The sequence below is a fragment of the Amblyomma maculatum genome, chromosome 10 (genome assembly GCF_055883805.1).
Source record: "Amblyomma maculatum isolate TAMU_Amacu chromosome 10, ASM5588380v1, whole genome shotgun sequence".
Classification (NCBI taxonomy): domain Eukaryota; kingdom Metazoa; phylum Arthropoda; class Arachnida; order Ixodida; family Ixodidae; genus Amblyomma; species Amblyomma maculatum.
The window spans coordinates 49,755,792-49,769,882 of NC_139353.1; the positions used below are offsets into that span (position 1 = coordinate 49,755,792).

Here is a 14,091-nt window from a genome sequence, read left to right on the forward strand (position 1 = left end):
GGCCTCGGCTAAGAAAGAGCAACTTAGAAAAAGAAAGGAATAAAACTAAACTCTGAAGCTCCTTTGGTAAACATCGGCACTAAAGACTCAGTCTGAAGCTAAAAACGTGGTTACATAACTATATACGCCGCATCAAAGCTGTCACTTCAGAAGCGGAGAAGACACTCACCTAGTCTGAGGATTCCGAACACTGTGAAGCACATCAGGGTTGGCTGAAAACGACAAGACGACACGCTCAGACACGGGGCAATAAAATACTTTCAGTGCGAAAGCAAACGGGGGGGGGGGGGGGGGGGGGGGGTCAAACATTGACATGGAAAAAAAAAAGAGAAAATCAGAAAAACTGTCAAACAGTGCAACAGTTTGAATAGTGGAGATCTGTTATATAAAATGTAGGCAAAAATGCAAGCAGGACTATTGAAGTTCACTCAATGAAGGACAGCAACTAGTATTACTACTAGTAGAGCAACTAGTAGAGCAACGAAGTATAGTTTAAAGGGAGAGTGGGGGATCAAATTGAATTGGCTTCCCCACAGAGCAGCGTTAAGATGCAACAGCAGTAAGGCAACCTTGCAATAAGTTGAAATAATCATCTCTGCTGTCCAGGTGCACAATGCAGTCCCCATTACCGTCACGAGAGGGATGTCCACTGTGAAGGAGCTTGGGTCATGCCTCGTCTCGGGCAACTGGTTCAGGAAGGAGACGATGTTGAGACGCCCTGACTTTAGCTTCTCTCTCCTCGACTCTGGAAGATTGCAATTGATGGTGGAGGGTCAGGGGGAAACGAGCACAGTGGAAGGCAGTTTCGAAAAATGTATAAACAGCTCAACCTTTGCACTTCCACTCGGCAAACACTGCGCAGTTGTTAGGAAAAACTGTCATAAGCGGCTCAAATTGGTGCCAGGCCTCAAGCTAAAGTCACCATTTCGGTGCTGTGTTCTAAAGAAAAAAAGCAGAAAGCAGAATAATTTTGCTCTATTCTGCTCCCCGTTCCTTTTTGTGCCACCGACCGAAAGAATAAAACGCGAGGTCAAAACAGTGCAGTGCAAGTACAGAACAGTAGATTTTTTCAGCTCTGGGCGATGAAAAAAAGTTTGTCCACTAACTGCTTAAAAGACAATGTAAAGCAACGACAAGGCATCAAATTTTACAGTTATGCTAACAGGTGCTGAATGTTCAGTTTAAACACCTTCTTTGTTTCATAACCATCTGATGCCAAGGCCAAGATGAAAGCTGGCACCAAAAAAGACACGGGAGTGACATGAAAGTTGTTTTTGTTTGCGCTGGCACATCCATATTTATTCAACATGAACTAACTAGCCAAGCAAAAAGTTCTGCTTGATTACGAATTAACATCTTTGGCCTATGTGGGCAAAGTGTTGTGTCAAGCTGTCACCAAGTCCATTAATCTTTGCTAGCAATTAGGAGCAAGTCACCTTAAGACACAAACGAGGCATGAGGCAGTGCTTGGTCTAGTGCCATTTGAAGCCTCTGGTCATTTGCCGAGCCAAACGTCTTGCCCGCTTTGTCAGCATGTAACATCAAGTGCACCAACTGCCGCAGCGTTCCATGCGACTTACCAGCGTTTGACATTCTCACGAGGTTCCGGCTCTCCCTCTGGAACTCCTTCACGTCAGTCCTGGGCAGAAGCGAAGAGCACGCACTCAACTTCACATACTCTAAAGCGGCCCATTCGAGATAGTTTTCACAACATTGTGCAGTTGAACAGATAGTGGGAACATAAGTCGAGTCCACTTATAACAACACCGGTTTTAACAATATATCAGTTACAACAATGAAAACCCGATGTACCGTCCACTTTTGTATGTTTTCTATGGTAAAATAACCGGCTTACTACAATGCCCCCTTGCCACATTATCGGTTATAACAATGAAGTCTGGCTCCTGAGTTCTCATGCCAAAAGGTAGTGGAATGCGAAATCTTGAAAAGAAAAATTCAAGCTGCTGCACCCTCCCCGCCGCGTACTCATACAATAGAACCTGTTTTCTGGCCTTCTGCGCATTGTAAGCCACGCGCGCCTTTCTCCCGCTGCCCTTCCACCCCTCGGAACACAAATGGACTGTGCCCATAGCTCTGCGCTGCGCCATCCTCCGAAACACAAATGGACTTTGCCAACGCGCCGATAGCGCTGATCTGCTCACTCACCCGCTCGCCCCTCATTTTGCGCAGTTCTGTAAACGGATTTGGTTGTTTGTGCAAGTTGATTGCGTCGAAGTCGTTCCTGGCCACGCGGTTTCTTCGTCTCGTTTGAATCGCCGCCGAAACGGAAGATGGCTGATGATCCATCCGCTGATTATCGGACGACGTTGCCAGTGAAAAGGAAGCGCACGGCTATCGATTGGAGACGAAGTGCAATATCGCAAAGGAGTACGCACTATTGCAACCGACGGTGTCGACGATCATCCGCTCCACTGAGAAGTTCGACAAAGAAAAGTCCTCGCTTGAGAGTGGGCGCAAACGTGTTCGACAAGGCGCCTGACGACGACAGCGACGATGATTCGGTAGGGCAGGCTGCCTCAACGTTGTTGTCGCAAGAAGGCCGCAGTTGATTAAGCCCTCTGGGGCTTTGTTTTCGCGAGGGACCTTCCGCTGCACTACGTGGTGTACCTAGATGCCATGGAGAAGGATGTCGACACGCTTCGCGTGCGGCAAGCAAGGTTAAGGGGGGACACGGCTCTTTGGCACCGAAAATCGGCCCGAAAATCGGATTTTCAATTTTTTCATTTTCGTATTCCTCGCACCATTCCGCATCTGCACGCAAATTTTCATCCTTATACCCCGCGTATTTATGAAGTTATAGCGATTAAAAAATGCAGTACCACACCTACTGCCCTTTAAATTGTGGACAAACGACACCCAATTTCGATCGCCCGGCGCATGAGAACTACGCGCTCCACCGCGGCGATTTTGGTCTCGTTCGAAAGCGCGCGCTTTCGGCTTATTTTTTCTTTCGGAAAGCAACCCTGTGCGCTCCGCCTTCCCCCCAAAAAACAAACAAAAAGATAGCATGCAGCGCGCGCTACTATTGGCCGGTTAAGGCACGTGATCAAAATGGCGTCGTTTGGTTGGTTCCGGCAAGCTAGCCCTGGAATGCGGACTCCCAGCGACGCCATTTTGTCTTTCTGCCGACCACGCTAGTGCAACGCGAGAGTCATGCCAGGCGCGAAGAAGTACCGCTCTTTGCACAAGTTCGGGCGAAAGCAACCAAAGAAACGCGTTAAGAATGCGACATCGTTGCATACTGTGCAAGAAGCAAGTGCCAGTGCTGCGGGATTGTGTGACGATCACGTTGCGGGCGGCGACGCTTCTCCGATTCCGCTGGACAACGGCGCCGTTCTTCGTGCCGACTGCAGTCGTGTACGAATTGACACCGCGCCTGTCACTAACAGTGACATAACCCAAGTGAGTGCCCGTGAGCAGGCTACGCTTGATAGACTGGTATCGACGCCGGCGACGGCACGAAAGACCGCGCTGTTCGCCGATGCAAGTGGTGCGTCCGCAGAGTCAGATGCGGACGGAACAGCCTCCTATGCGGTAATTGACATCAGCATTGTGAATATCCTTCTGGATGCCGTGCGGTGCAAAACGTGTCGTGGATGCGTACGTTTAGTTACCAGTGACCGGAGCTATGGCCTCGCCGTAAAACTGATCGTGCTGTGCGACAACTGCGGTGAGATTGCGGCCGAGTGGAACTCGCGGAGGGTTGACGGCGAGAAAAGGTGCAATCCTTTTGAGCTGAATATTCTGGCTAGTCGAGCAATGCTTTCGACCGGTAACGGCCAGACAGCAATGAACGATATCTTTTCGGCGATGGGGTTGTCGCGGCGCGGGATGCACAACAAGACGTTTCAACGGCATCTGAAGAACACACTGCAACCTGCTGCTACCCGAGCCGCCACGACCGCTATGACACAAGCCGCGCAGGCAGTGGCGAAGGTCTACGATGACTTGTGTTTTGGGCATAGGGGGAACATTGCCGTGTGCTACGACGGCACATGGATGACGCGCGGACACTCATCACATATAGGCGTCGGTGCCGTGGTGGAACTCTTCACTGGTTATGTGCTTGATTATGTGGTGTTATCAAACTTTTGTCTGGGCTGCGAAATTGGTCCCAAGCCAAACACTGACGGCTACGCACTTTGGAAATCACGCCACCAGTGCCAAAAAAACACCAACTCCAAGGCTGGTCAAATGGAGGTAGAGGCTGGCAAAATTCTGTTTGAAAGATCTCTGCAGCGCCACAACATGCGCTACACAACCATGCTATGCGATGGGGACAGTCGCACATTTAATGCTCTTAAAGATGCTGCAATCTATGGCTACATTGAAATAGTCAAAGAGGACTGCATAAATCACGTGCACAAGCGTATGGGAGCAGCTTTGCGCAACCTCTTGCAGAGGCACAAGGGTGCAGGGAAGCAAAGTCTTGGCGGCAGAGGAAGGCTGACAGCTGATCTAGTTGACAAGCTGGCAATATATTATGGCCGAGCGCTTCGATCAAATGTAGGTGATGTGGATGCCATGCAGCGAGCTGTGATGGCGACATATTACCACATCACATCTACTGATGACTGCCCCAAGCACAGTTTGTGTCCTACCGGTGAGAAGTCATGGTGCCGCCACAACGCTGCAAAGGCAAAAGAGGAGCCTGCACCAAAGCACAATTACAGTCTGCCAAGAGATGTGGCTGATGCTCTTTTGCCTGTTTATAGTCGTTTATCAGAGAAGAGCCTGCTGCAGAGGTGCATTCGGGGGAAGACCCAGAACTCGAACGAAAGCTTCCACTCGGTCATCTGGACCTTGATCCACAAAGAGCGGCACTCATCACTGTTTGCTGTGGAAGCAGCCACAGCAGAAGCTGTGCTGCGCTTCAATGCCGGCTGCAAGCATACAGCAGCAGCAATTCTGCAAGAATGCAGTACAAACGTGACAGCAACTGGCTCCAGGAGAGCTGAAGAAAAGGACTTGCACCGTAGCGCACGTTCTGCAAAGAAGCGGGCGGCTTCGCTTGGCGTTGCTAAAACAGAAAAAAGAAAACACCGCGACAGCATGCACCCCGACTATGCTCCTGGTGCATTTTAATAGCATGAGGTCTTTGGGGTTGCCCTTCCTGATTAAATGCCGTGAGGCTTGAGTGCTTCCGACAATCCCCCAATTTTGGTAGTGTTGCATTTTTGAAAGATCAATATCTCTGGTCCTGTTCTTGCTATTGCTTTAAATTTTTTTTTTTCTAGAAAGGGAATCCTGAGAGTCTCATGAAACCAAGGTAAATGCAGTGACCACAAAAGAAAATTTGCTGAGAAGGTTATGTTGTCTTCGGTACCCAAATGGAATTTTCCTTTCAAACGTTTCCTATTGCGTAACTTTGGCTCAAATTGGCATAGGCCATTAATTTTCGCTTCAGATCACTTTCCACCTGTTTCTGATCTTGTTGACATATCAATCATTGACATAATTTACACCTACATGCTGTGAAGTGTTTTTCTTCGTTTTCTCAAAACTGCAATTTTGAGGGTGCTGCAATTTTGGAGGAGAGATATCTCTTAGTCTATTTGTGCTATAGCTCTCATTCTTGTCTTGTTAGAAAGAGAAAACCTTCGACAGTGCCGTAGGACAAAAATATGTATAGTTATTATGCGGCAACATTTACAGAATTAATTATCAATCTTAGGTGCCAACTTGGGCTTTTAGTCATAAAAGTTTGACTTATTGTAACTTTGGTTCAAATTCTTCTACCACGTTATTTCATGACTAGCGGCACTCTATGATCCTTCTAGATCACTCTGGCAGGGCTATTCTCATCATGCCATAAAATGTTTAGTAATTAACTCACCTCCAAACGAAGAACATGAATTAGGTAATAATTTGAAAGCTATTTGATCTACAAGAAAACTAATCAGATATTTGAAATCAGCATGCAAAAGTACATTAATGGTGCAAGTTTCAATCAGATCCACCCATAAATAAGGAAAAAAGTTTTAAGAGGGGTGTCCCCCCTTAACGGACATGGGGTTTTCTCATGCAAGCGGGTGAGATGTACATGGTGAGATGCTTGTGGCGATTTCACTCCAGGGGCCAGCGTGCCCCAATCTCCTCTGCTTTTAAATAAAAGTTTCGTCTCTCTCTCTTCACCCCAACGTTACTTCGGGATTTCTCAAGCTAAGGGGCAGCCACGGCAACCTTCTCATAATTTATACAAGACCCCTTTCGGGGCCACCAAAACGATGTCTCAGCGGAGCTCGCATGTCACTTGCCGTCTGTGACCTCCCTCTGCAGTTATTATGCTTTTTTTCGTGCAAACTGTTTATAACAATTATCGGTTATAACAATGAAAATTTCGTGGCACTTAAATATTGTTATAAGTGGACTCGACTGTATTTGCTTCAAGCAAGAACATGCTCATCACGTAAAATTGAATTAGCAAACTTACTTCGTAGCAACCAGCTTCACGGCCGTCAGGGAGAAGACAGCCTGAGGAAAGACAGAGAGAAACATTCAAAATGCCACGCAGTCAGAACCCTTGAGACAAGAGCGCGTGGCAAGCATAAAATGCTCCGTAGTGTCATCTGATCTTGCCCCAGAGAGAGCCATGACACAAGACTCACATTGTCGTGGTAGGCATCGAGCAGGCCGCTCCTGTCTTTCGAGTCGAAGATGCTGAAGTACCTGAAAGGGACAAGTGGAGAAAGCAGAGTTAAGAAAAAAGAAAACAATGAAACGAAAGGATATGGTGCTTCCACTTACTGCTCCAAGAACTGCACCACAACTTGCTTCACTTCTTCCGACGGGAAGTAGCTTGGCTGGGAAAAGCACAACAGAACCGAAAGGTTTTACTTCAGGAGAATACTACCGATTTCTACAGGCATCTCATGACGTACGGAAGGGTTTAATGTCTCAAAGCGACTCTGGCATTAAGGGGAGATGCTCCTCGAAAACACTTTTTCTTTAATATAGAACCTAAGGTTATGAAACATTGGCCATTTATAGAGTTTTTAATGCTGATTCCAAATATGTTTTTACTTTCTACATATCTTTATTAGTTTTTGTGTAGAAGTGTCTGCAAAAGCACAATATAGGGCCTTTTGTGCACACTTTTTTGATAATGAAATGCATGTTTAGACCAGCTTGCAATAGCTCATTCTGTTGCTTTGGTAATATAGTATGTCGAAAGCTACTTCAAATTTATTCATTTTATCCTATAATTGTAAAAAAAATTCAGGAACACCAATGTGTATATTTTGGGCACCATGTGTCTACATTCTGAATTTTTTTCAAAAAAAGTTGAAGAGATTTTTTATAACCAGGTAGATAACAACATTCTACACACTTTGAAGAGGCTGTGTGCAAAATTTCATCCAAATCTGACTACTGAAAGTACTCAAAACTTGTTGCACAAAACGTAAAAAATGGTGAAAACTACGAATGGAGAAAATTGCATTTGAAAGTTTCAAACATTTGTATCTTTTCATAAACACAACAAAAGCATTTGAAACTTCTTGCCACTGCTTTCATGGCCGCACCATGAACTTTCTTGCCGATCGCAGCAAAGTTCTTGTGGTGTAATGGGTTCGGCAGGTCAAGAATTGCACAAAATCGCGACAGCTGTTCGTGTCCGATGCCAATCGCGCGCGCAGCCACCACCACCTTCACGTTGACGGCGAAGCTGTCGCGAGAGCTTCCACTCCGATAGTCCCAATTTCCACTGGCGCTATCTGCAAGTCCACCGGGCACAACACGGCTCGAGGTGTGCACAGCAGAAAGCACTGATGCTGGGCACTCGCTACTTTCACAGTGCAGCTCAAAAAAAGCCGAAAGCCCCTTTCGCTTTTCCACCGGTTCGCGTACCGCAAGGGTACAGGTGCGGCACGTAGGGCAAGCAGCACCGCTTACCAGCACCATAAGCGTGCTAATCTCGCATATCGCAGCACTCGTAGAATATCGATGACCGCATGCTGCCCTATCTTCCTTGAAGAGTCCAATCTTCACCTCCGAGGCGCTCACAAAGTTCACCGCGGCATCGATCTCGTCCGAGTGCACGTTGGCCTGGTTAGGACTAGCTTGCGTCTCCCGCTGCAGTTTTCCGGTGAGGTCCACGACGGCGTCCTCGGTACGGGTTCTTCGACCGAGACTTTCGAGCTCGGAAGTTGCGCTTCTGCGTGTCGTTCATCGCGAACTCAACAAATGCTAAAAGGCCGCTAAAAAGAACTAGCAGAGCACGATGTAGCGCGATCCAGACGCTGCACAAAACGAAAGCAGGAGGTAGGCTTCGCCACAGCGTCGTATCAGTCCAGGCCAATGGCGGCCTCTCTAGAGCACCACGTGATTTAAAAGGTCCAGTAGGGACGCTCGAAGCGTGCGCGGAAAACGTTTTTTTTTATTATTTGCAGCCGAGATACGAAACTGCAAAAGATGCTATCTACAAGAGAAAGGCTTACTCAACCTCTCGGAGCAAACGGCAATGGCGAACGACGCGGCGTTCTCGATGCATAGGCGCACGAAAATTGACGATTTGCGCGGAAAATAGCACTTTCTCGAGCCACCGTGGTTGAATAAAATGGACTTTTTACTAACTTCACGATTGAATTTTGCCTTGATCTTTTAGAAAGTTGTAGCTAAATGTTCAAAGATAATTTTACAGGCAAAAACTCAAAACTGAAAAATTACTCGGAAAACTCGCTTTTTCGACGCGCATCTCCCCTTAAAGGCTGCCTTGCGGTGTGTCGTTGCGAGGTTCATGTGACAAGCATCAATGGTATCTCTAAATTTCATGCACCCCCTGTCGTGACAATTTTTAGGTCCACGAGCTATGACAGCACGAAGTTTTTCGCTGAGTCTACACCTTGAGGCCAACCGTTCAATACAGCATACTCAATTATCCGAGACCTCAGAGGCCTGCCCGACTTGGTTTTCCGACGAAAAATGAAACAGGAATGAACACTTCGATTAGACAGCTGATATGCCTTCCACAACGACCGGCCATGAAACATCCCTGCCAACTTCCCGAATAAGTGGCTGCTCTGGAAAGTTGCTTACCTTTGATAATGGCATGGTTTCCTCCGAACCCAGATCAAACGCAATAGGAGGGGGCAGTTCATTGTGGTCCTGCAAAGGAATAAAATAATAATAAAAAAGGACTCGACCAATTCTGGAGCTGCATGCCGCTCAGTGGAACTCTCAAATAATTAATGTCTGCTACTAAGTGAGAGTCGGCACAAGACTTTCATGAAATCGGGCCAAAACGAGCGACATTCTGGAGGACACGCAGACACCCCCGTTTACTACACTGCCTATTCTAGCTCGCTGCGCCACCACGAGACGTGCGGACATCGCGTCCGCGAGTTGCGCACAATGCAAATCGTTTGCCTTTTCTCTGCGCCACGGAGCACAGAAATTCAAAACTATAACAGGACAAAAACCTTCTGCAAATATTCTCCTCTTAGGCTTTGGCAACGCCGTGACTTCAAGCCAACGTCTTCAAGCACGCAATAGCTCTAAATTTACAGCGCATACCGCACACAGGCGGCCTAGGTAACCCTAAACATACGCACAAGCAACAGCAACAGCACACACTAAATGCAACCAGCCGCAGCTACTTTGGTGTTGGCTTGGTTTGGCTTTGATCGGCTACGTAGCTGATGCTAGTGCGGCCGCTGATGGTGATAATGATGCAGCCACAGATGCCTCGGAGCAACTCATCGGGAGATATAGGGCAGTGGTCGTACAATGGACTTTTTGCAGGTATGTATTAGGAGCCCCAGTTGAGAGGAGACTGACCCATATCTGGAGTCGACTTACACAACACTACACTAGGGAGCCACGGGGACAGCTAAATATAGCAGAACCCCACTGTAGTAAACTCGGATATAGCAAAGCGATATTGAAGTTCCAGTTCATCTTCCATAGACGACTGTACATTTTCCCCCTTCATAGTAAAGACGTTTCTCGTAAAAATCAGTTGTGATAAAGTGAGTCTGGCTGCGGCGACGACTTCCCACGAAATGACATCGCCACATGCGCGCTACCTAGAATCGAGAGGCGATTAAAAAAAAAAAAAGAAAGCTAACACAGAGCATTATTTTTAAACAGCTTTTCCAGCAGGCTTAGCAGCACTCAAGAGAGGGCAACTTTACGCAAGTCTTTGAACTATAAGGAAAGCATGAAGTGCACAAGAAAAGGAAGAAGTAAAGCTTTCTATGAACATAAGACAGAAAAAGCAGAATATAACGTCGTGTTCATGCGAAGCTTTCGTTTTCACAGGAAACCAAACTCAGCATTCGTAACCACATTGCCTTCAAGCTTAAGAGATACTTCCACAAGATGTCAAAAAAAAAAAAAAAAAAATCTTATAACTGCAAAAAAGAAAATGCCACAAAGGGGCGGTAAGACAATGCTGAAAGGCATATTAGGGTATCTTTTTCATAAACCAAGAAGACGCTTCAGTTAGTAGCCATTTAATTACGAGGCAGCACCTTCAGGGCCATGTCGTCATTACCAACTGATACAGTAAAGGCCCCTGATATAGCGAATATTTTTGAAGACAACACTCACCAGCAGGACGACCTTGGGGAAGCGCTCCCGCACGGCGCTGCAAAAAAAGACAAGAAAACGACAAGGCAGAGCCCCGCCGTGCGCACGTGCCGAAGCAGTCAGCCAAACGCGGTCCTCTCTCCCGCGGCCCCGTCGTCACCTCAGGCGGAAGACGAGCGCGGAGGGCCGGCACGCTGCTGTGCAGACAAAAGACTCACGGCAGCCCACGAGAGACATCGCTCGGCGAGCACTTGTTCCGAGAGGCCAATCGAAAAACACTAGAGGGGGGAGGGGGGCCGCAACCATCCCCCCTCCCCAACTGGTGCCACTGTTGAGTCAACGTGGTCCAGAAAGGCACAAACAAAATGCAAAAAAAAAAAAAAAGGTCAGGGCCGCAACAGTGCATAACGAGTAGATATGGAGGAACAAGTGGTAGCTGCAGCACAGGCTTTTCTCATGCAGAACGTAAATTTGCATAAAACTTCTCGCTGAAAAGGGTACCACTCGAAACATAAAACTACGCAGGGGACAAGACAGAAAAAAAATTGGTAGTGGCTTAGCTTGGTTAAGCCTGGATATCCTGGCTGCTTAAACTGGTGGTATGCACGGCTGATAGCTGCTTTTGAGAATCTCGCCGTCACCATTTCGCTATGCGCTCCTCTCTTTCCTTAGGGGTCTCCGTCGCTCGTTTCTCCCGGAGCCTTTCATTCCACTCTTCCTTTCTGCGCAATGTCTGTTCTGCGCCCTCGCGAAGTTTGGCTCCCTCTATCACCGTTTAGCAACGCGAGCCTCCCGCTCTTCCGGCGTTTCAGCAGCTCGTTGAGCCCTGCGTTTCGCGTTCTTCTCAGCCAATTTCAAAGCCGCCACTTCAGCATCGTTGTCCATGTCGACTGCCTGTGTTTCCGCTCAAAGCACTCCTATACATACGCGCAGCAGCAGAGAGAGCGGCAGCGGCGGCTCCGACAGTTCGCGCCTCTCTCGTGACGTCACTCGGTTCGACGCATGCGCGGAGCACACGGCTCCGGCGAAGGTCAACCAGCTGTGGCTATTCTGAGACCATGTCATACGCGAGACTTGGAGCTGACTAGCCTAGTGAAGCTTTTCGCTTCAAAAGAAGTAGACAGGACGAGCGTAGACTAGCGACTCTCCCCTGCATAGTTTTATGTTTTCACAATCGCGTTTATCACTCCTCAAACTGTTGGCGGCACATGATCCGACGACTGCATTCTCACATGTAGTAAGGGCGAGCTCGTTTTTCCTTTTTTTCCCCCGACAAGTATTTTGTAATTGATGTGAGCGTGATAGAAATGCCGGACGCTAATCCAATGTGTGAATAATGACATCCCCAACAGGTCATAATACAGAAAGTATCCTGTCAGTGTGGCAAGCGATATTAAGATCAGCAGCTGGCAGCGAGGCATTGCCCGTGCACGGCACAAAGTACTTGGGAATCTAAACAGGGCACTTCAAGCAGTCCAGTCGAACCCATCCACATCGAACATGCAAAGCAGGTTTCGGAATAAACAGCACGAAGGTGTATAAGAATGTTCACAAGCCACTCGATATATCAGTGAGCAAAAACAGGCTTCTTTTTTTTTTTTTTCTCTCTCCTTGTCAGCTCATCTCAACATACCTACAGAGAATGTCTCTATCAACGACACCGATGGACTCATAATAGCTAGGCCACATTCAACAGCCGCCCGGAAGCAATGAACCAGTCTGAGTACGCAGCACACATGTAGGCACAGATGGAGCAGTCCTGGTGGCAGTCACACTGGTGATGTCTTTAAGCTTTATCATAGTTATGTTCAGACACACACACACACACACAAGTACCAAGAAAAGTGGTTACACAATGGCTTCATAGAGGCTACCAATAAAAGCAGCTGCACATCTTCCAAGGAAGGAGGAACCAGAGAGGAGTGTTTCTGAAGCTGACATTGTGGTTGTGGGCAGCACCGTTGCAGAGGTACAGGCAGCCAGGCAGCCAGATGGCTGTAGGACTTCGACGACTTGCTGGAGATTTTTCTGATCACCGTTGCCGTTCAACTCGACCTGCAGGTCGATCTACGCATTCTGCCAGAGCTGAGGGGACTTGCGAATGGCCAACGACTGATGTTCTTGTGAGAGATTTCGCAAGGATGGTACTTCACTGCAGTGCACTCCAAAGTTTCTCTGATCCATTCATTCACAGTGTCCATGGCACAGGTCTTTTCCGTGAGTAAGGCTTGCTGACAATTTCGTGACACTTTTCTAAGGAAAAAAGAAAAACAAAACCCTGCAGAATAAAACAAAGCCCCTCTTGCTTTATGCTCAGTAACAGAGCTGAAGGCGCGAAAGTTCCATAACTAATAGTCAAGGAACTGCATGTATACCCTTGCCTCTCCATACGCAACAATGGGTAAACCTCCGGCACCACGAGTCCCCTAGGCTTCCTTTTCACAACAAGGTGCTAGGCAGGCTTCCAAGGATCTTGTTTCCTGCAGTAACTTCACACTTCTTCTTGCCTTGCTTCGCTCTGGACAATTTCAGGTTTCAAAACTTCACATTTCTTCTTGCCTTGCTTGGCTCCTGATGATTCTGGGTTTCGCAACTTCCCATTTTTTCTTGTACCCCTTGCCTTGCTCCGCAACTTCCAAAATTTCTGGCCCCAACTTCACATTTTCTCTCGCTTTGCTCGACTTCTGACAGTTTCCGTCTCGCAGACGAACGGAGGTTCTTTGCTGTTTTGTGGCAACCGTTGCACGCGCACATATTCCGTCGATGGCACTAACGCATAGTCTGGCTGGGTGCTAACACCATCAATGGCGCACTAACGAGTACTCGAAGGCCTGTACATAGCACCTAACGTTTGCAGAGTGTGTGTCAAACAGTACTGTTCACGCGGTCTGGATGCAAACTTTTGCACAAAGCAACAATAGATTTTTCTAGAGTGAGAAGACTTTTGGCAAAAGATTGCAGTATTCCCTGAGAAAGTGCTTCGAGTGAAGAGTGGCTTCGTTTAAGTTTGATATAAGTGGGTTCGACTGTAAGTGCTTTCCACACCCAAGACCATCTGCCAACTTTTCTCGCTACCTGTGTGTGGGAGTCAACTGTTGCATTTTGCAGTTAGCACTGGCCTCTGCTCTTTTTCTGAGGCGTCAGTACCAGAACACATTTCTAAAATAACAGACTAAAGGAAGCATGAAGGAAATGTATCATAAGGCAGTTTGCAGCTTGCATTTCTTTTTTTTTTTTTTTTTTACGCAAGCTTGCCATACTTGAGCTTACGCCAAGACTACAGAAAGTCCATCCCAAAAAATCCCAAAACAGTGCAAGCAAAACCAAGGCCAACCAATAATTTTTTTTTCAGGATGTCAACAGTACAGCCCCCACTCCACTCCCCCATTAGTTCCTGCCAGCTTCCCAAGTATGGTGCTCATACAACAGTTGTCAACAGTGCAACTGGTCTAGCGATAAGCTGCAGAGCAGGAATCACAAACCCCGAAGCAAGCTAGACAGGATGAGAGGCACAAACTGCACAACTGTCTTTACATGATG

General features: G+C 47.4%; 1 protein-coding gene across 1 annotated transcript in view; it reads right to left on the minus strand.

Moving 5' to 3' along the window:
* LOC146176349 (nuclear RNA export factor 1-like) overlaps positions 1 to 14,091 on the minus strand; it is a 44,945-nt gene that overhangs the window by 8,556 nt on the left and 22,298 nt on the right. The window contains exons 12-19 of the mRNA XM_084582697.1: positions 10,573 to 10,609; positions 9,058 to 9,126; positions 6,769 to 6,824; positions 6,630 to 6,690; positions 6,455 to 6,495; positions 1,581 to 1,639; positions 630 to 745; positions 170 to 212 (exon numbers count right to left, since the gene is read on the minus strand). Of these exons, the coding sequence (XP_084438823.1) occupies positions 170 to 212; positions 630 to 745; positions 1,581 to 1,639; positions 6,455 to 6,495; positions 6,630 to 6,690; positions 6,769 to 6,824; positions 9,058 to 9,126; positions 10,573 to 10,609 (482 nt within the window). The remainder of the gene's footprint in view (positions 1 to 169; positions 213 to 629; positions 746 to 1,580; positions 1,640 to 6,454; positions 6,496 to 6,629; positions 6,691 to 6,768; positions 6,825 to 9,057; positions 9,127 to 10,572; positions 10,610 to 14,091) is intronic.